Raw genomic sequence first — 20,088 nt, forward strand, 5'->3', positions numbered from 1 at the left:
GGAAGAAACTGACAAATCTGTTAGAGTTTATAGAACAAAAGTCATTACGGAATGCCTAATTTCAGAGAAACCTCAGGGGTGAAGGGTTGATTCACGAAACATCAGCGACTCCAGGGGCCAAGCGATTGGAAAATGACACGAGTTCCTGTGACACTTGTGTCACCGAGTGTTATTCCATTAACAGCCGTGATGACCTACATCAATCTGAGAATCCTTCAGAGGGGCGCCTCCCCCTTTTTACGTGCTTGAGAATATTGACTACAGCAAACTACATAGCAGGGGTCTTTTAATCTAACAGAGCTTTAATAATCTGTGAAAGGCTGTCCACACATTGATCTACTGTAAGTTGCTGTCATTTCACCCTTCTGCACCAACTGTACTGCAACACTGGGCCTGTGAAATACGACAGCAGATCCCACGGAGCCATTAATCTCTCCCACCCCTCAAATAGTAATCTGGGGCATGAGGCATATTGGGCGATGAATCAGAGGCACAAAGTAAATGAATCATAACCCAGACTTTGGTGAGAGCAGGGCGTTTTATGTCTGACAGTCCTAATGGGTAATTGAAGGCTTCCTTACAACTCCGCCTGATTCTAAACAATCATGTGTACACTCATAGGCAGGACAGGCAAGGGAGGGAGGGCAGAGGCGAGCGGTGTAAAGGGGAAGGAACGACTTAATAGAGAACATCACTTCTCAATGTAGATATCATTTTCAGGAGAGTAACTCCGCCAAGCGAGGCGCTTCATAAATCAATGGCTTTCTATGGAGACTAATAAGAGCGGCCTGCCTCTATTCATTGTTCAGCCTGTAATTTGGCCCATCACTCATTACTCAGCATGTAATTTCAGCATTAACACCGCACAGCTCGCTGAACCTGCCGAACGTGAAGGCCGCTCCCACCCCCCACCCCCCGCACGCTCAAGAGAGGCAAGGCCACTGAAGCATAAGCCAGGAAGGCGTGGCGTGAAAGTGAATATTTACACGTGCTTTTATTTTGGTGTCTCTCCTCCAACTACCTACCTGCACGTCTAACGTTACTAGTTCTGGCGCACAGTTGTACACATGCATTACCGCCGTAAAAACCTGTATACAGTGATTGCCAGCTCGACCATGTTCAAATGGAGCAATTATGTGCTCAAGCGTGGACAGTGCTAATCGATAGCACGGATCTAGCTCGCAAACACAGACCGACCGGCCAGCCACACCTGAATAAACCCACAACAACATACACTGCTGGAAATCTGATTTGACATGTCATCATGCATCCCAAAACGACAAAAGTCTGCTTCGGAATGTCAGGGAATGCCATCTTCTCCTTAATAAAGGATTGATCTGGGGTATTGATTGTACATGACAAGGCTGTAGCAGGGAATTTGCCCCCTTTCTTTTGTTATTTCCCCCCCCTTTCTTATCTATGCACTGTGGCAGTCCCATACATGTATACATTCGTACACACACAAGCCTGTGCATCTATGGGTGCGTATGAGTGCACGTGCCCGCCTGACTGAGTGTATGTGCACGGCAGCCCTGCCAGACCTCGCTGCTCAGTGTGATGTAAATTGTGTATGTGTAAAAAGCACTCCATAATCAGGTCATCCATCATCAGAGGCTGTCAGTGGGCTCTCTCAGGGTGATACATCACGCTCTCCTGTCCTCTGCCTCAGCTGGGGCCTACACAACCCGCCAGGCATGCTGGGAACACAGCCAGAGAGACGTACAGTACAGGACGACACCTGAGTTGGGAGAGGTGTTCTGTCAGATGTGCCTTTCCAATGATAATGATGCCCTCTGTTAATGCATGCCTAAGAATTATGATGAATATTGATTCGGAGGGTATGCTGCACCCTTAGAGGGGTTATAATAGACACCTTTGCAGCAAGCTAGTATCAGTCACCAGCGGTCTTGGAAACAGATAAGTTCGTACTTCACAGAAAGTGATGTGATGCATCCAAAAAGCAATCCTTATACCTAAAACAATAACCTGTTGCTTTAAGCTTGTTAAGAGAGCGCAACATCACTCTATGTTGGCAAAATAGAAGAAGATGATGTGCTATGTTTGCCCTGAAGGCCACTGGTGCCAGTTTTTATCCTCAGATTCCATAGGAAGCCTGTCCAACACAGGTTACTTCCCCAGCCAAAGCTGATGCCCATTTACAGCGTAAATAAAATGACAGCGTGAGTCCTCAGACGAAATGAGCGTGTGCGAATAGTTTTCGAGAATGAAACAAATATTTGACAACTGTGGGCCTCGTGCAAAGACATTTTAATAACCTCTTAATTTTTTCTTAACCTTTTTAGTACAATGTTCTCAAACCAGATTCTATAAATGCTCATAAATCCAGAAAACTGTATGAATTGCATGTGTAAAGATGCTGGAGCCCACCTGTATGTAAATCAGCGTGTTCATGAGAAAACTGGATTAGCATAAATAACGCCTCGAAAATACCATTTTATGCTTTGCACCCTGCTTATATATGCCAGAGGTGTCCACTCAGCACACTGGGCTCAAAGACATTGAACAGAAATATAAAATAAAGTCTGTAATTGTTAAGAGTATAAAAAGTGGAATTAACGGAAGCCAGAAAATGGGAAGGAAGAACAAAATAAAGAGCACTTTTAATGCCGTGTCAACTGAGGATCGGGCTCTGCCGCTAAAATACACATGCAATTTATATCGGATTTTCAAACTACAACTGCTCCAAAGTAATGAAATACACAATCAATGATTGACAACTTAGGATTGGATGACAGCAGATGGCTTCTACTAGAATACAATAGAATAGAACAGAGTTCCTTTATTGCCTTTGCACAAAAGTATAACAAAAGTTAGCTGTAGTCCAATTTGCGCCATTCACAGATAATGCAGTTTTCAATTAATGAAAAAAAACAAAACAAGCTATGCTTAAAATAAGGAAGCACATTTAAGCCACTTACAGATTTTGTTCGTACTTACGAAAAACTATAAATACAAGAAAATTAGTAAATGTGGGAAGTTCCCTTAAATCACTTGTATGAGACATTTATGAATGAATCTGTTTGTAAAAGCAGTTCTTGCATGAGGCCTATTGATGGAGTTATACTCTAAACATCTTTATTTTTATTTATACTGTAAACATCTTTATTTTTCCAGTGAGTGACCTAAGGGTAGCCAATGCTAACATGACTCAAATTAATGAACGAAAGATTTTTTTTTTCTCACCATCTTTTTGTGTGACTGTTAAAAAACTGTAACCATATATATATATATATATATATATATATAGTTCTAAGTTCTAAGGCTCACTATAATGCAGTTAATGCATTACTCCTTCATGGGGAGCCGTAGAACTTTTCAGCCTACCCTCGTGTATATATACGAGGTCTATTAGGTAATAAACCGACCCTTTTATTTTTTTTTTAACTGTATGGATTTGAATGACGTGCGATTGCACCAATCATGCTTGAACCCTCGTGCACATGCGTGAGTTTTTTCACGCGTGTCAGTGACGTCATTTCCCTGTGGGCAGGCCTTGAGTGAGATGTGGTCCCGCCCTCTCGGCTGAATTCCTTTGTTTCACACGCTGCTCGAGACGGCGCGCGTTGCTTTATCAAAATTTTTTCTGGACCTGTGAGGAATATCCGAGTGGACACTATTCGAGAAATTAAGCTGGTTTTCGGTGAAAAGTTTAACGGCTGATGAGAGATTATGGGGTGTTTCTGTCGCTGTAAGGACTTCCCACGGAGCAGGACATCGTGCAGCGCTTCCAGGCGCCGTCGTCGGCCTGTTTCGACCTGAAAACATCCTAATTTAAGGCTTAATTCACCCAGGACATCGTGAGAGAACAGAGAAGATTCAGAAGAGGCCGGCATGAGGACTTTATGCGGACATTCCACTGTTTAAGGACATTTTGTAATGAAAAACGTGCGCGCAAATTCGCCGAGTCATTTCCGTGACAACTCGGCAAATCTGTGTGCGCTGCGACAGGAAAAACACCTCCGTGTTGAAAACCATTTGTAAAATTCAGGCGGCTTTTGATGGCTTTCAACAAGTGAGTAACTGAGAAATTATTTAACAGCTTGGGCATGTTCCAACTTGCCCGTTAAGGTTTCCAACGGAGGTGTTTTTCCTGTCGCGACCCCCCGCGGTCGAGTCCGGCCCGACATGCGACTCTGCCCGCACGTTCTTTCATTACACAATGTCCGTTAACAATGGAATGTCCGAATAAACTCCTCATGCCGACTTCTTCTGAAAGTTCTCTGTTCTCTGACGACTTACTGGGTCAACAGAGCCTGAAATGTGGAGGTTTTCAACTTGAAATGGCGAGACGCTGCCGCCTCGAAGCGCAGATCGCCATCAGGTGCCGTGGGCCGTCCTTACAGCGACACTACCAGACCAAAATCTCTCATCAGCCGTTAAAATTTTTACCGAAAACCAGCTGAATTTATCGAATGGTGTCCACTCAGTTGTGCCTTACAGTTTTGAAAAAATTTTGATCACACAAAGCAGCAGTCTCTGAGCCATTCCTAAACAATGAAAAAACGATGAGAGGGTGGGCGACTCCTCACTCAAAGACTGCCCACAGGCGAATGACGTAGCCAACAGGTGTGAAAAAACTCTCGCATGCCCACGAGGGTTCAAGCATGTCTGATGTAATCACACGTGATTCAAATCCATATGGTTTTTGAAAAAAATAATAAGGTCAGATACTTTTCTAATAAACCTCGTACATTGTTTATACAACCCCTGGCAAAAATGATGGAATCACCGGCCTCGGAGGATGTTCATTCAGTTGTTTAAAAGTCATTTCAAATGGCAACTATCTGGCTTTAAGAAACACTATAAGAAATCAGGAAAAAAAATTGTGGCAGTCAGTAACGTTTACTTTTTTATCAAACTCTTAAAAGAGGGTAAATCATCACGCAATGTTGCAAAAGATGTTGGTTGTTCACAGTCAGCTGTGTCTAAACTCTGGACCAAATACAAACAACATGGGAAGGTTGTTAAAGGCAAACATACTGGTAGACCAAGGAAGACATCAAAGCGTCAAGACAGAAAACGTAAAGCAATATGTCTCAAAAATCGAAAATGCACAACAAAACAAATGAGGAACGAATGGGAGGAAACTGGAGTCAACGTCTGTGACCGACTGTAAGAAACCACCTAAAGGAAATGGGATTTACATACAGAAAAACTAAACGAAAGCCATCATTAACACCTAAACAGAAAAAAACAAGGTTACAATGGGCTAAGGGAAAGCAATCGTGGACTGTGGATGACTGGATGAAAGTCATATTCAATGATGAATCTCGAATCTGCATTGGGCAAGGTGATGATGCTGGAACTTTTGTTTGGTGCCGTTCCAATGAGATTTATAAAGATGACTGCCTGAAGAGAACATGTAAATTTCCACAGTCATTGATGATATGGGGCTGCATGTCAGGTAAAAGCACTGGGGGAGATGGCTGTCATTACATCATCAATAAATGCACAAGTTTACGTTGATATTTTGGACACTTTTCTTATCCCATCAATTGAAAGGATGTTTGGGGATGATGAAATCATTTTTCAAGATGATAATGCATCTTGCCATAGCGCAAAAACTGTGAAAACATTCCTTGCAAAAAGACACATAGGGTCAATGTCATGGCCTGCAAATAGTCCGGATCTTAATCCAAATGAAAATCTTTGGTGGAAGTTGAAGAAAATGGTCCATGACAAGGATCCAACCTGCAAAGCTGATCTGGCAACAGCAATCAGAGAAAGTTGGAGCCAGATTGATGAAGAGTACTGTTTGTCACTCATTAAGTCCATGCCTCAGAGACTGCAAGCTGTTATAAAAGCCAGAGGTGGTGCAACAAAATACTAGTGATGTGTTGGAGCGTTCTTTTGTTTTTCATGATTCCATATTTTTTCCTCAGAATTGAGTGATTCCATATTTTCTCCCTCTGCTTGGTCTAAAAAAGTAACCGTTACTGACTGCCACAATTTTTTTTCCTGATTTTTTATAGTGTTTCTTAAAGCCAGATAGTTGCCATTTGAAATGACTTTAGTTTTGTGTCATGTCTGTGATCTGCTTTTTTCTACAAAATTAAACAACTGAATGAACATCCTCTGAGGCTGGTGATTCCATAATTTTTGCCAGGGGTTGTAGTACAAACCTCAATATTCTCTCGCTCTTTGAAAAAAGTGAAGAAACTATCTTCACATGCTTTGTGAAGCTTGTGTTAAATGTAACAAATGGCATCTCAAAGATCGCCACGCCCCCTTCTACCTTCTGAGAGAGTGTTTTATCATCTCTCGCTCTCTTGCAGACCATGTGGACCTGTCACACAGCGAGCAGACTAGCTCAGTGGGCGTGGCTAATAGATGAATCAGGAGTCCAATTATGGATTTTCATCATGTGTGTCATAGTAGTCTGAATGTATCTGTTTCAGGCCTAAATTTGACTTATATTCTCTTTCAAGTCATGTCTAGGAGCACATCACGGAACTGATTTGGCTCCCGGACAGCAACCACCCAGGCAGACAGCCAGTCCATACCCTCCTCTCAAAAGTAAACATCCATCTGCTGCAGCCAGGTGAAGTGTGGGTGTCCCCTTGGCCTTCTACAACCGCCTGGATCCTCAACACTGAGGCAGCTGCACATATATTTTACGTGCGGCCATAAAATTATGGGACTTTGGGATGTTTAACTTGAAACCTGAACCATTTTAAACCATAATAAGTAGATAAAATCAGGTTTTTGCACGTTTCCCCCTTAAACGCAATGAAAGAAGTGCTTAAACTGAATTTTGTCACGTGTTTTATCATTTATATCCACCATTAACTGCTTCACAGTGGGACCTTATGCTTTTAGTATCTTTAACACATAGCTGAAGGTTCTGCAGTTGCGGCCCAACCGACAGCCATGATCTCCACATGTCGACATGTCGCCATCTCATCTATCATGGAGATGATCTTTGTAACAACCCCGGCGTAATGAAATTGGTGACACACACCGCCATCTGCTATTGATTTCATGCAAATGCTTTTGACAGCTGATGGAGACTTGCATTAGCGCTAAACGGTGCTGTCAGTTGATGAGTTGACAGTTTTGTAGTCATAGCATGTACACTGGTGCAGACAGACACCGACAATGTCAATAATCCAGTAAGAGCTGCTGATGACATATACTCAGCGCTTATATTCAATCAGGACTGTATTATGCATTATGTTCATTGGATTTTTTTTTTTTTTTCAAGCACAGATTTTCATTACAGGAATCACTGCTGCTATATATGCACTTCATGGACCACACTGTCTGACAGTAGCTTTTACTCCCACCCTCATCCTCTTCACCCTCGTCTATGCCTAATCCCCGGAACATCATTCTGCTGCCACGTCGCACTCCGTCCCAACTTTCTTCGAAAGAGATAACAGGCAAATCTAGCTGCGCAACTCCCATGCATGACTCCATGCATGCCAGAATTAGCTTGCCATCCTTGTCCTTCCAACCTAATATGATAAGAGAGGGGCGTGAGGGCGTAAAAGGAGCGCCTGCTCCCCCCCCCCCCCAACCAAGAGTCGCTGCGAAGAAACATGAAACCCTCCGCACACATCCCATAAATCCTGCACTGGGTTGAGAGTCTTGCTGAGGGGAGGGAGGATCGAGGGGAGGGGGCAAGCTGCGGGGGGTAGGTGGGGTGGTCGCTGGCACGTTCCAGTCACGCCCACTTCCCGGCCAGCGGCCAATCAATACCACTTTCCTGTTTTAGAGGCGGGTAATTATGAGGTGGAGAGATTGTGTGACCTCTCACCCCTGCTGCATTACTCGCCTGATATTAAGATAAATTGCCTGATTTTGGGTAAACATATGCTGCAATTCAAACTGTCAGCACTGGTTTGCTCAGGGATAATTTGTATTGATCTCCTGGCTTCTTCCCCATTTTGCTTACTGACCTCATGGATAATTAGAGAAAAAGAGACACGGGGAGGTAAGGCAGGGCTTGCATTTGAATACTTTGCAGGAGAGATGAAGAGCACGTGGAGGGAGGCGGGCGGTGGGGCGGGGGGGTGCAGATGGAGCATTATGGACTAATAGAATTTTCATTCTCTCTCATCTTCTGTTCGGCATTCGACAGGACGCGCGTTTTGTCCAATTACATCACTTATATCTTTTGTTTTCCCATGGTCATGTTACAAGTAAGAAGACATAATCGTTCATGAATTCGTTTCCATGGTTTCATTTCAGAGATGATTAGAATTTAACAAAAGCAACAGAACAAAGTGACGAGTGTTTCGCCTGAAACAGCAGGCAGTGAAAAGACGAGAATTATTTAAGTGGACTGAACAGAAGTAAAGTCTCGACACGTAACAGACCTGGTCTGTCTTCACGCAAGAAAAATGTTTTTTCCACTACACAAAGCGAATGATCTTGTTGGAGATGGAATGCATTACTCTGCGTGCAGCTGTGACCGGTATCGTTTCGCATTTGGACTGCTACTGCGCATGTGCGCGCGTGCATGGCAAGGCTTCATTGGAAATCCTTTGCCCGGAATGTGCAATCGCCCAATCTCATTTTGATCTGATGCCTTAATCTTCTCGTCCTTGTAGGGCGCTAACCTCCCCCCGTCTCCGAGCGTTGCTTTAGCTGTCTCAGTCGAGCTACTTTACTTAAAATGTAGAGTGGATGGAGTGTACATGGCATCTGAGTGTGGTCCGCTGCTCCTTCGCCGTGTTCTCTGGAAATAGGACATGAGTAACCGCTCCACAGCAAGAGTGTAACACGGCCGATGTTGGCAGCTAGAAGTGCTTACATGGCAAAACACCACCGCGTGCCCTCAGTCTGTGTGGAAGTGGATTGAACACATGTATTGATTTACAGTATCGGGGTATAAACATGGAGAAATGTTTGAGCAAAGCAGTAAATTTAAGGGAAATTGTTCCTTGTTAAGTCTACGAGGGCTGAATGGAAGCTTGCACAGACTACCAGCATTCCTGCCAGCCATTACAGCTTATTACGATAACTCTATCTTTCCAGGAGATAAAAACCTAGCCTTGTTGCCATTTGCCAGCTATTACTTTCGCTAATTATACTTAACTGCTTCGAGCTTATCTCCACTCCTCCTACACCATTGAGCAGTTATTTTTTTCTCTCCCTCTTAACACAAATTAGAGGTGGAGTGGGAGTTGGAAAGGGGGAGTCAGATGAACAGCACAGGCAGAAGTTCATTCAAGTGTTATTGCATTTGCGCCTTGTCAAACGTTCGAACCGAAACCTTCAAGGCACCTGCAGCCCGTTGGAGGGACGCGGGTCAGATCAGAAATGACCGCACGCAATGACCTTGTATCGCTGGTGTAGTTTTGGAAGAATTAATACTGTGCCGGTAACACAGTTAAGGAGTGCATACGGTGCAAACACAAAAGATACTCAGAAGTCATGCTGTTGCTGCATGTTAGCTATCCAGTGTTGAAAGAAGAGAAAACAGGCATGCAGAAAAAAGATGGTTCTTCAACACCAAGACAAGCCAGATTGGATTTTTCACAGCAAACCCACGCAGTGCAAACTTTGTCTGTTTTTAACACTGACCATATCATCTCCATCCACTGCAGCCAGTAATCACTGAGTGATTCCATCTCCGGGAGTCTCAAGATGAACAGGAAATTAAAATTTCAAAGATCTGCAGTTAAGATAAATCAATGGAGACAGATCAATGTTCATTGAAATTTCATGAACTTTGAGCCAATACAGATGAAAAAAGCCTAGACAGTTACAGTCTCCAGCAGTTATTGCTCTTGCAACAGATAAAATGTAATTAACACGGTTAAAAGGGAGCAGTGTCACAGCTTGCCCGTCCATAATTTCAAATCCCCTTCATATCGGTTGTAATATTAGAAAAAGCCGAAGACACCTGTTCAATCCTCTTAGACGACATCTAAAGCAAGTGTGCCACTTCTCTAAGGACGGTGGCGGACTTTCACACATTACTGGCCAACAGAAATCAAATGGGTTCCCTTCACAGCTGATTGCAAGCGCAAATTAATATTGTAAAATGAAGATCAATACATGGACGGGGCGCAGATCGATGATAGCTAAATTACGGCCGCGTTTTCCCCCTCATTCAAGATGAGTTGTGTTTTCCTCTCAAAGTCAATACCGCGCTGCCTCCCTCATTCATTTCTCAATAAACTTGCCGATGAATTTCAATCAAAATGCGGCAGTGGAGACAGAACGGCGGAGGGGAGGGCATGAGGGATGGAGTTCTTTTAAAGCCCGTTGGGTGTGGATCATACTGAAAGTGGGGCAAGAAGAGGAGGTAGAGACAGGAGGAGGTGAAAGATCCACGTCTATCAAGAACACCCCCCCTTCCGTGCCCGCCTCGTCTGCCTATCTTTCTCGTGGCGAAGGACTGATGCTGTGACTCAGTGAGGACGATCCATTTTAAGAGCTGTTCCAAAACAGACCTCTAACCATACCGTAGCACAAAATGTGGGCCCAATTAAAATTAAATCAATGAATACCATCCTTACTAGGGAGGAAAAGAAAAACCACACACGCCCATACTTTCATTTTTCTCTTGAAAGATACCCACAATTCATTTCACAGAGAGATGTAATGGGGGAAAAAATACATGCTCAACAGCAAGTACTTATTTCAATCAATTTCCTGGAGCTGGATTTCACAGGTCACTTGCTGATAACACGCTGTGGAATAATGCCACAGTGTGCTTCTCAAAGCCTACCTGACAAGCTGCCTGACAGTGGGGGAGTTCTAGCACGTGTCACGTCAGCCCTCTAATTGGACACAAGGACTTTCCTCAGTGGAACCTTGTTGCGCTCCGCACAAGCTCACAAGGCCTTCAAACCAAGCCCATCTAACTTGGCAACGAGTGTCTGCTCCACTCCCGTGGAGCTAGTGCTAAATACCAGGGTTGTAATGAGACAGGCAGGTACGAGGATACGGTGAGTGGATAACATGCTTTGACACATGCTAAAACTGTTGTGCCAACTGGTTACAACCCACTTGACTGTGACCGTGACATTTATGACGGCTGTTTCTTCCTGCAGCAGTATATTCTATAATGATAAGATGTGACAGTGAGTTACATATCGTAAGTGAATGAAGGATTTTCCATAGGTTTTGCAAAAAAAAATAAAAATGCAACAGTTTTGCAGGAATTGGCATGCATTTGTAAGTTCTCCTCGAAATCTGTTTACATACCTCCTTGAATGGCTTTCATTATAGCATATCTTTGCAGTAGGCCACACCCATCACTACCCAACAACCACTGGCGCACCAAACCCAACCCTACCAGACAGGAAACGGAAGGAAGCTGATCATCTGATCGGCTTCTTAGTTTGAGACTTCAAAGTGTTTTTTGACGGCAGCACAGTACAGAGAATAGACATAAGGGTTGGTCCGATTCACAAACAGAGCAGCACGGTTCCCGATCTGATGTGGTCCGATAAACATGTCTGTGTTTATTTGCTTAATGTTTTTGGAAGGCGGAGTATCCAAGACTCCATACCACCCCCCCCCCCCCCCCCACACCACCCACACACACACAAGAATGGAGCAACAAATATGTTTAAGTACATCAGAACACTAACAGAAGAGGCACAACGGTTATATGATCGTCTCTTTGTTTGTTTGAAGTTAAAATATCTCAAAAGTTGGTCAGATCATTTCTATGTTTTGTGGAGACATGGTTCTTATAGGTCAAGAAAGAATGGATTACATTTTGGTATTGATCGGAGTCTTTCTTTGATTTCTTTAACACAGGTTTTCCTTTTCTGCCTTTATGTAACGTTGACACCTTATGACATCACAAAGATCTGATGGTAGCATTGTGACTGCTCTCCTCTGTCAAATGACAGAGATAATAATGTTTAGTTATTATCACCTCAGCAGAGGCATATGCTCTCTGAGTGTCCTAGTTTCCTCCACAAACTGACCAAGGATGGATGGAGGTTATATTGCTGCCTGATTTCCCTGTTTTGCTTAATTTATTTAAAGGGGAATTTAAACATTTTTCAGCCTCTGCTTTAATTTTTACCCAATTGCCATATTGCGAAGACTTTGCGTCTGTCTGTCCGTCTGTCTGTCTGTCTTTGCTCAACATATTCCTATTACTGAGAGGGTCTTCAAATTAACGGGGAGCATTCTTGGGACACAGACTTTGGACAAATTCAAAGACGGCTAACCTTGACCTATTCTAAGGGGTCAAAAGGTCATATTCTTTCTAGACACTCAGTATAACTCCATTCCTATTGCTGCCAGGGTCTTCAAATTCACGGGGAGCATTCTTGGGACACAGACCTTGGACAACTTCAAAGATGGATAACCTTCACCTATTCTAAGGGGTCAAAAGGTCATATTCTTTCTATACACTCAGCATAACTCCATTCCTATTACTTCCAGGCTCTTCAAATTCACAGGGAGCATTCTTGGGACACAGACCTTGGACAAGTTCAAAGATGGCTAACCTTGACCTATTCTAAGGGGTCAAAAGGGCACTTTCTTTCTAGACACTCAGTATAACTCCATTCGTAGTGCTGCCAGGGTCTTCAAATTCACAGGAAGCATTCTTGGGACACAGACCTTGTTCAAGTTCAAAGATGGCTAACGTTGACCTATTCTAAGGGGTCAAAAGGTCACATTCTTCCTACACACTCTTTCATTGATAATATGCTCATACGGCCGAGGGTATTTTAGCATTGCATTATATTGGAAGTTGTTGAGGTCATTTATTCACACAGGACAAAAAACATAAAATAAATCTCCCCATTATTGATTTAGAACACAAAGTCTGATACAGGCTAATGAATGTAATGGCGTGGGGCACGCTAAAGCACTTTTTATAAACCACTTCTTGACACCACTGAACAGGCAACAATGTCATTAGAAGTGTCTGGTAGCAAGAACACAGTCCACGCAGAGAAAAACGTGCATGTTTAACTCAACAAATTAAAAAAACCTTTTTAAAACAACTGATTATAGTTACTATGGGCCCTTCACACACAACACAATGTTGGCCGCTGAATAGGTGGAGTTTCCTACATCACTATGCTTTCTCTTCTAGCTGCTAGAGGAAGTCCAAAAAGTCGCTATGTGTGTTGCTGATGCATGTTTTCCCCCCAAAAAAGGGTTAACTTTCATCCTGTGGCAGTATTTGTGGACTCTTGTGATAGGGACGTACATAATCCTTTTCTCCTTCTTGTTCTTTTTTTGAGTGTTTTGTTGTTTTATATTAACAAAACACACACTGCAGTGTCCAACATCATTTGCAAAGCCTTCAAACTACAGGCTCTCAAGAATGCGTTCTTACTTGTAATTTTTTTTTCTTCCACAAAACAGTATCATATTACCCAGATAGGAGCACAGATAAAATTTTATGTTCGCGCTGCTGTTATGGGACATGAAATAGTGACTCTTGCTATGCAGATATGAATTATATGAAGGATGGTTTCTCCTTAAGCCAAGCTCTGCCAGACTGTCAACTATGAATGAGTATTACTGAAGTATGCTCACCGATGCCACTAGAGCGGTTAGCAGTGAGCATGTGACCAGAGAGGATCCTCCGTTTGATTCCCTGTCAGACAGAAAAACATCACTAAGGAGGCTCGAGCAAGATCCCTAATCCATAAGTTGTTCCGGGTATGCTGTTGCATGGTAGCACCCTGACATCAGTGTGTGGGTGAATGTGAGGCATCACTGTAAAGTGCTTTGAATATCTGCTTCAGATTGAAAAGCGTGACAGATATGCAGTCCATTTACCATGACCGTTTCTGTGTGGACTTTGCATGTTTGTCGACGGGGTTTTTGGTACTCGAAGGGCATCCGGTGTAAAACCTCTGCCAAATCAATATGCCAATCAAAATAAAAAAAAGAAGTTCAATACTGGAGATGAATGAGTCACTCTGGCAACCCAAAATGAGAGGGGAGGGGGGAATCCAACCATAGCTTAAACTGTACATTTTTACCTATATTGCAGTAAACTGTGCTCCTGGTCCATAATTTTTGGTAAAAATTTGATCTTGCTAAAGTTAGTTATTTATGGAAATATTGATCGGACTACTTTTATTTGTGGTGTACATATCTCCCTTATAAAAGGATCTGATATGTACCTAGATACTTGGGTTATGCTGTGATTCAGGGACAATTATTGTATTATGGAACGATTAAATGCGACAATATGCAATACAAGACAATTATTTGTTTAATGCAGGCATTCATTTTCTATGATGGATCAGAATAAACCAAAATATTTTATGGCTTACCTTCAAATATATATTCTGTGAAAAACTAGGAATCGCCGTCAGGTTTTTCTTACTTTACTGTGCCGCAACACGTTGCATCTGCACTGCCTTTGTTCACCACTGGGGCAGCACCATATACAGTCGCAGAAAGTGCAGCATAGCAGAAGATGCCAGCTGTTGTTAGTATAGCATCAACTGCACAGCGTAACCTTCTTATTCTGAATGACTATGACAGTATTAACAGATATGAACAGACTGTGAACCGAACATTATACTGCCCACCACATTCAGACATGTTGATTTTGTTTTTTGCTTGCACATTAATGTTCCTGTGACCAGTTTCGTGAGAGCCTCACATCCTTTGAACTTGTACGTGAGTTTGAAGGAAAGAAAGTGGCAGCAAAACAAGGTTAATTCAGTCGATTTTTGTAAACTTAAAATCGAGCCATTTTTTTGCTTGTACATTTAGATCAATGCAGGGGTCCATGTGTCTATATGAAAATTCAGTAAGGTACATCTTCAATTATACATTCCAAATCTAAGGTAGAACTCTACTAGTGTATACTAAGGTATATCTAAATATCTAAAAAAAAAAGGTTGAAAAGCTTTTTTATCCCATGGGAACTCTCCCTATCCACCTAAGTGGCTCAAGAATATGGACAGTATGTATATAAGTGACATTTACACAATCAGGGTAGTAAACAACATATACAAGAAATACAGTTACTACATAATATTATAGGAGTTAGCTCCTGAAACCTAAATGTTCATACAGGAGAAGATTGTAGTATACATCTACCGAGTCTGTAGACTTGTTGTAAAACTAAATTATAGCGAGTAGGCTAAGCTATAAATATGGTTATTTTATTATAAAAACAGAAGCTATGATGTAATATGTTTTCAGTTTCTATGTAAAGTTCATCCTGCTAGCTTACTATAGGAAGACAAAATCTGTACATGAAAATTCAGTAGGTATATCTTATCTATTATATTCCAATTCTAAGGTGGAACTATGCTAGTATATACTAAGGTACTGTATATCTAAATATCTAAAAAGGGAGAGTAAAAGAGAAGAGTAGAAAAGAATAGAGTAGAGCCACTTAGGTGCCTGGTCTTGAAAACCAGGGATGGTAGGTTGAAGTGCTTTCTAATGGAAACCCCAACCTTAGAAACTTAGATACTATCGGTTTATCTGTTAAAGAACCCATAAAGTGAAGAACCATTCAAAATCTACACCATGTAACATAAAAGTGTAAATCACGAACGTAGGCCAGCTATTGCCAGATGAGCTACTGTTAATTTAGCCGCTAACTAGCCAACCGTAACTTGCTAGCCAACAAAGCTAAACAAAGCCGGTTAACTGGCATATAAAGTACAATAGCATTGCTTCACCCTACAATAACAACAAATACATATAACAACAAATCTAAACAAAAGTGTGTATTAACATTAGCTTCCCAAACAGAACAGAACTGACTATGTTGTTAGCTATGATAAACGGTGCTGCAGCCGGCTCGATAAGCTAACGTTAGCTGTTTGGTTTAACTAACTGTACCCCACTCCTCCATTTTTATTACTAATATAATAATATTTTTAAAAGAACAAGAAAAAGGACATTTGTATATGGATATTTCAATTTTTATTGGTTAATTATTAATTATACCCCAAGCTTTCACATGTATATGCTGCGGTGGTCATGAGGATTGTTTTGTCTTGCATTAACCTACCATCCCTGGTTCTCAAGACCAGGCACCTAAGTGGCTCTACTCTACTCTTTTCTACTCTCCTATTTTACTCTTCCTTTTTAGATATTTAGATATACCTTTGTATACTGGCATAGTTCCACCTTAGAATTGGAATATAATATATAAGATATATCTTACTGAATTTTCATGAACATAAATGAGATGATGACGTCGTATCCAAGGAGCACTATTGTTGCTGCTCTCTTTTGTCAGTTGGCAGGTGTAATCGTGCTCGGCCATTACTGCCTGGCTGAGGTTTGTGCTCTGTGACTTATTCCTCTTGTATGTTTGATGGTCGGAAGGAAAAAGCTGAGCGATTTTATATGAAAGCCTTTCAAGCCAATAATATTTGGCCGTTATTACCTCTACTTTTGGATTTGTAAACGGGACTCATGATTTTTACGTCTGACTTGCTCTGGAAAAGTGTGCACATACATGAAGCTTGATAGGCCTGTAGAATTTTCTTATGAAGCATGAGGGAGTAAAAAAAGACGACTTCTACACTACCCAACGTCTTCCTTTTCCATCCCTTATGAGGCTGACATTTCTTGATCTCCAGCAGTATTGAGTGAAGCACATATGACCCCTTTGTCCTTATGTTGATGAATGGCTGCCTCTTACCCATTTTGTCAGATTTTGGTGCAGTGGAGTCAATAGCGTCACCTTGACAAGGTAACTTTGCGATCCATCAGCTCTCAAGGCTGTCTGGCCTCAACTAAGGCCTGGCAAGAGCAACTCACTGTATGGGGGTATCCGCTCACTCCAAAAATCCTTCACCCAGCGTGCCGTGCTCTTGTGTGGTCAAATGAACAGCTCTTATTACTGCCACTTTACAGTGAGGGGGGAAAAAAAGCACAGGGAAAAAACACTTGACTTGTACTAATCGCCGAGAAGCCATGCTGGTCACCAAAGGTCTGAAGACGAAGCACCCTGTCAGTGCCCAGCTTGGGAAATTAGCAAATAATGTTCCCTTCCCCTTGACAAATGTGTGACAGCTCGCCTTCGCCAATCATTCTCTGCTAACGTTATGATGCATGTCCTGGATCCCCACTGGAGGATACAGGCGAAGTTTACTGACCCTCAATTTACCCATGACAAATGGGGTCTTGGTAAATGTGCGTTTTCTGGGGCACAGAAGGGGTTCATTTTAAGCAATCCTGGTTATATGGATGTCACTGATTAGGATAAATAGTGGCTGAGTGTGTTAGAACTGCTTGCAGAACCATATTACCAAGAGCCTGCATCATTGCCCCTGGAGGGGGAACGCTCATGGAAACTTGGCCAAGATATAAAACCAAAAGCTCTGATGCAATTAGGAGCTTAAATTGAATAAATTGTACAGTCAAAGTTTTTATTTATGATTTACTCTTTCAAACCATGCTGAAGCTGTGCAGTAAAAAGGTTACAGCACTGCCAATGAGGCTGAAAATGGAGAGTTTCTGAAAAAAAAATATATATTAATAGAAAAAAAAATCAGCTCCAACAAGCACACAAAGTGTAAAGTATAATAAAGTATTGACTGGGGCACAGCTTGGACTTTCTCCTTTTGATTTTCCACAACCTTGCTGACAGTTGGTTCTGCCAGTCCTGTCCTGACCAATGGATAACCAATACATGGATTACACAGAGGACAAGTGCACACGCTCCAAGGGACAACACTTTGTTCGGCTGTAAAATAGCACAAATAGATAAAATGACATTCCTTTAGAAATGTGCCACCTATAGTGCAAAGATAGCCTCTTTAGAAGAGTAAAGTACAGCCTGCTAAAGTTTAAAAAAGTATGCCTGCCTGTCTTATTAGTGTCCATAATGGGATTATTTGACACACACACACACTGCGGGGCGCTTTCTTCCTGAGGCCGGGCTGTGAGTTTTGGATCAGTTCCAGGGCACTAACCTGAGGCTGGGACGTGTCCCTCCACTGTTGGAATTGACTGCAGTCTCCTGTATGTTGACTCTGCGTAATTTATGATAATTTCTGAAATTGAGCGAGTTAAATCTCCACAATTAGGGCAGCATTGTAAGGAGAGTCACCCTGCTTTAAATAGGTGCTCGAAGCCCTCAAAGCGCACGCTTTGATGACTAGACCTTTGATATACACATGTTGCTCACGCCAGAACATTCCGTGTCTTTCAGACGGCGGTACATCACTACGTGTCCTTTCCAGCACAGAGTAATTTGCAGTTGTAACTTGAGGTCATTTTGAATCTATTTGAGTAGCTTGCATGGTGGCGTTTGTTCAGGTGGAAGGAAGGCTACACTTTTGGCTCTTAAATGATGATCCAGTCTCTTGCACACAGCGCGTCGGCGATTTCACTTTTTAATGTCTGAGAGAGTTAGCTAACATCCTTCCACCTTGCAATTACCGCGCATATGGAATCAGTAATTCTGCTGCTGAGCATTCGGATCTCTAACGGTTTCATTCTCTCGAGCGTCAACCCTTATACAATCAGGGTGAGCTACGCGGGGAATAACGGTGCAGAGGAGGTGGACCTGTCTATTGGTGACTTTCTCTTTTAATTCACCGCGCTAATCAATTGTACCACCGTTGCCTCTAGGGGTAATTGTATCTTTATACTAACTGGAAGTGAGGAGGAACCCAGGCAAGACAGAGATGAAGAACAGGGGGGGAAAGAAAAAAACAAGAAAGATAGAGAGAGAAGGGGACACGTTTCCCCAGTAAAACCTGATGGTAATCATCCCAATCCGCTTAGCCTCTGTGACTAATGGGGTCTGTTCTTAAGGGACCTGGCACTTTCACCAGGGTGCTATAGAAGCCATTAATGTCTTAACTTATACACCTTCTTAAGGCTCCACACCAGCTCACCCAGACACACACTCTCTCACACACACACACTTGGGTACTTTTTGCTCTCACACAAACAGACTCATATACACTTAGCAGCCACACTACTCTCCTGTTTCATTATCCCGGTGCCTTGTTGGCCTCTGCTCCACTCCTGCTAGGAAGGTTAAATGCAGGAGATCTGGGCCAGACTGCACGGTTGGAGAAGAAGGGGAAGGTTAGGTGGGGAGGGGTGGCACGGCGTTGGAGGTTTGGGTAGTGATGGGGGAGACTTGATGAGAAACAGCTGCCCCAAGACGGAGGGGTCTGGTTGGGGGTTTCCAAGGGGGAGGTTGGGTGGGCAGCCCCCACTTTGCAGTTCTGCTGTGCTCAAGGCCAGGGTTGTGTTGGAGGCCTGGGGGTTGCTGCTGGGGGAAGTGAGAGCGGCTATGACGCGCCCCTGTTTCATTCCGTCCATCAGAGTTAGAACAGACAGAGGCTTCCAGGTCAGACAGGCTGTGACCCTCCCTGCAACCTCTGTCTCCTCACCAATGATGACAGATAAGACCACCACTTCCTTCTGTTAGCAAAGATAATCACATCCCTTACTTCATATCAATGTCCACATACACGAGGACAACCACAGATGGAACCTCGGGTTTGCCTGCTACTCTTATTCATGGAGAGAGAGCCCAAAAAAAAAGAACAAAACCACATTTTGTCTGACAAAAATCAGCAAATTAGTCGAAAGCATGATCTGTCTCACAACAAAGCAGATGAAGAGAACTGGCAGAATGAGGTGTCCTGACAGCATGAGTTTAACGGAGCTTGGCAGAAGCCGTGTTCGATGACAGGTCAGTGGGGGATCGAGTTGCACTTGGAGGAGCCCCTCCACGAAACACCTTTTCACTAGCAGTGCAGATCTCACACATTTAGCAATCAGCAAGCGGGGCCTTGGCTAGTTCACTATGAGCGACTTGCGCTCAGGGATGAAGGCTCCATCCAGATAGGAGGAGGAGGAGGAGAAGGAGGGATGGAAGCCAACAGCCTGCAGGAAAAGAAAGAGGAAAAGAAGGTTTTGACTCACCAGTGTAGACAAATCTCCCAGGAGCACCTTTGCAGAACTGCTTGGACTTGTAGGACAGCGTGACTTCCACAACACCAGGGATGTGCCGGGGTGGAGTCTGTACGCGGATGGCGTGGGGAGTTATCAGCTGGATTGCAGAGGAAATGAAAAGAAATGAGTCCTCCATGACAAAGAGCTGGAGAATTTCACATACACATTGTTCGAAGTAAAGATTTTCTATCTAAGCAAAGTCTTAGCTGCATTTGACAC

General features: G+C 42.9%; 1 protein-coding gene across 9 annotated transcripts in view; it reads right to left on the reverse strand.

Annotated features, from left to right (window-relative positions):
• LOC117523373 (transcription factor COE3) overlaps window positions 1-20,088 on the reverse strand; it is a 124,412-nt gene that overhangs the window by 24,024 nt on the left and 80,300 nt on the right. For all 9 annotated transcript variants that reach the window (XR_004564487.1, XR_004564486.1, XM_034184872.1 and 6 more), the window contains exon 10: window positions 19,840-19,966. Coding sequence is in view for 7 of the 9 variants with exons in the window: in XM_034184872.1 (XP_034040763.1) it covers window positions 19,840-19,966 (127 nt within the window). In the remaining 2 variants the exon portion in view is untranslated. The remainder of the gene's footprint in view (window positions 1-19,839; window positions 19,967-20,088) is intronic.

This window comes from Thalassophryne amazonica, chromosome 13 (assembly GCF_902500255.1).
Source record: "Thalassophryne amazonica chromosome 13, fThaAma1.1, whole genome shotgun sequence".
NCBI lineage: Eukaryota > Metazoa > Chordata > Actinopteri > Batrachoidiformes > Batrachoididae > Thalassophryne > Thalassophryne amazonica.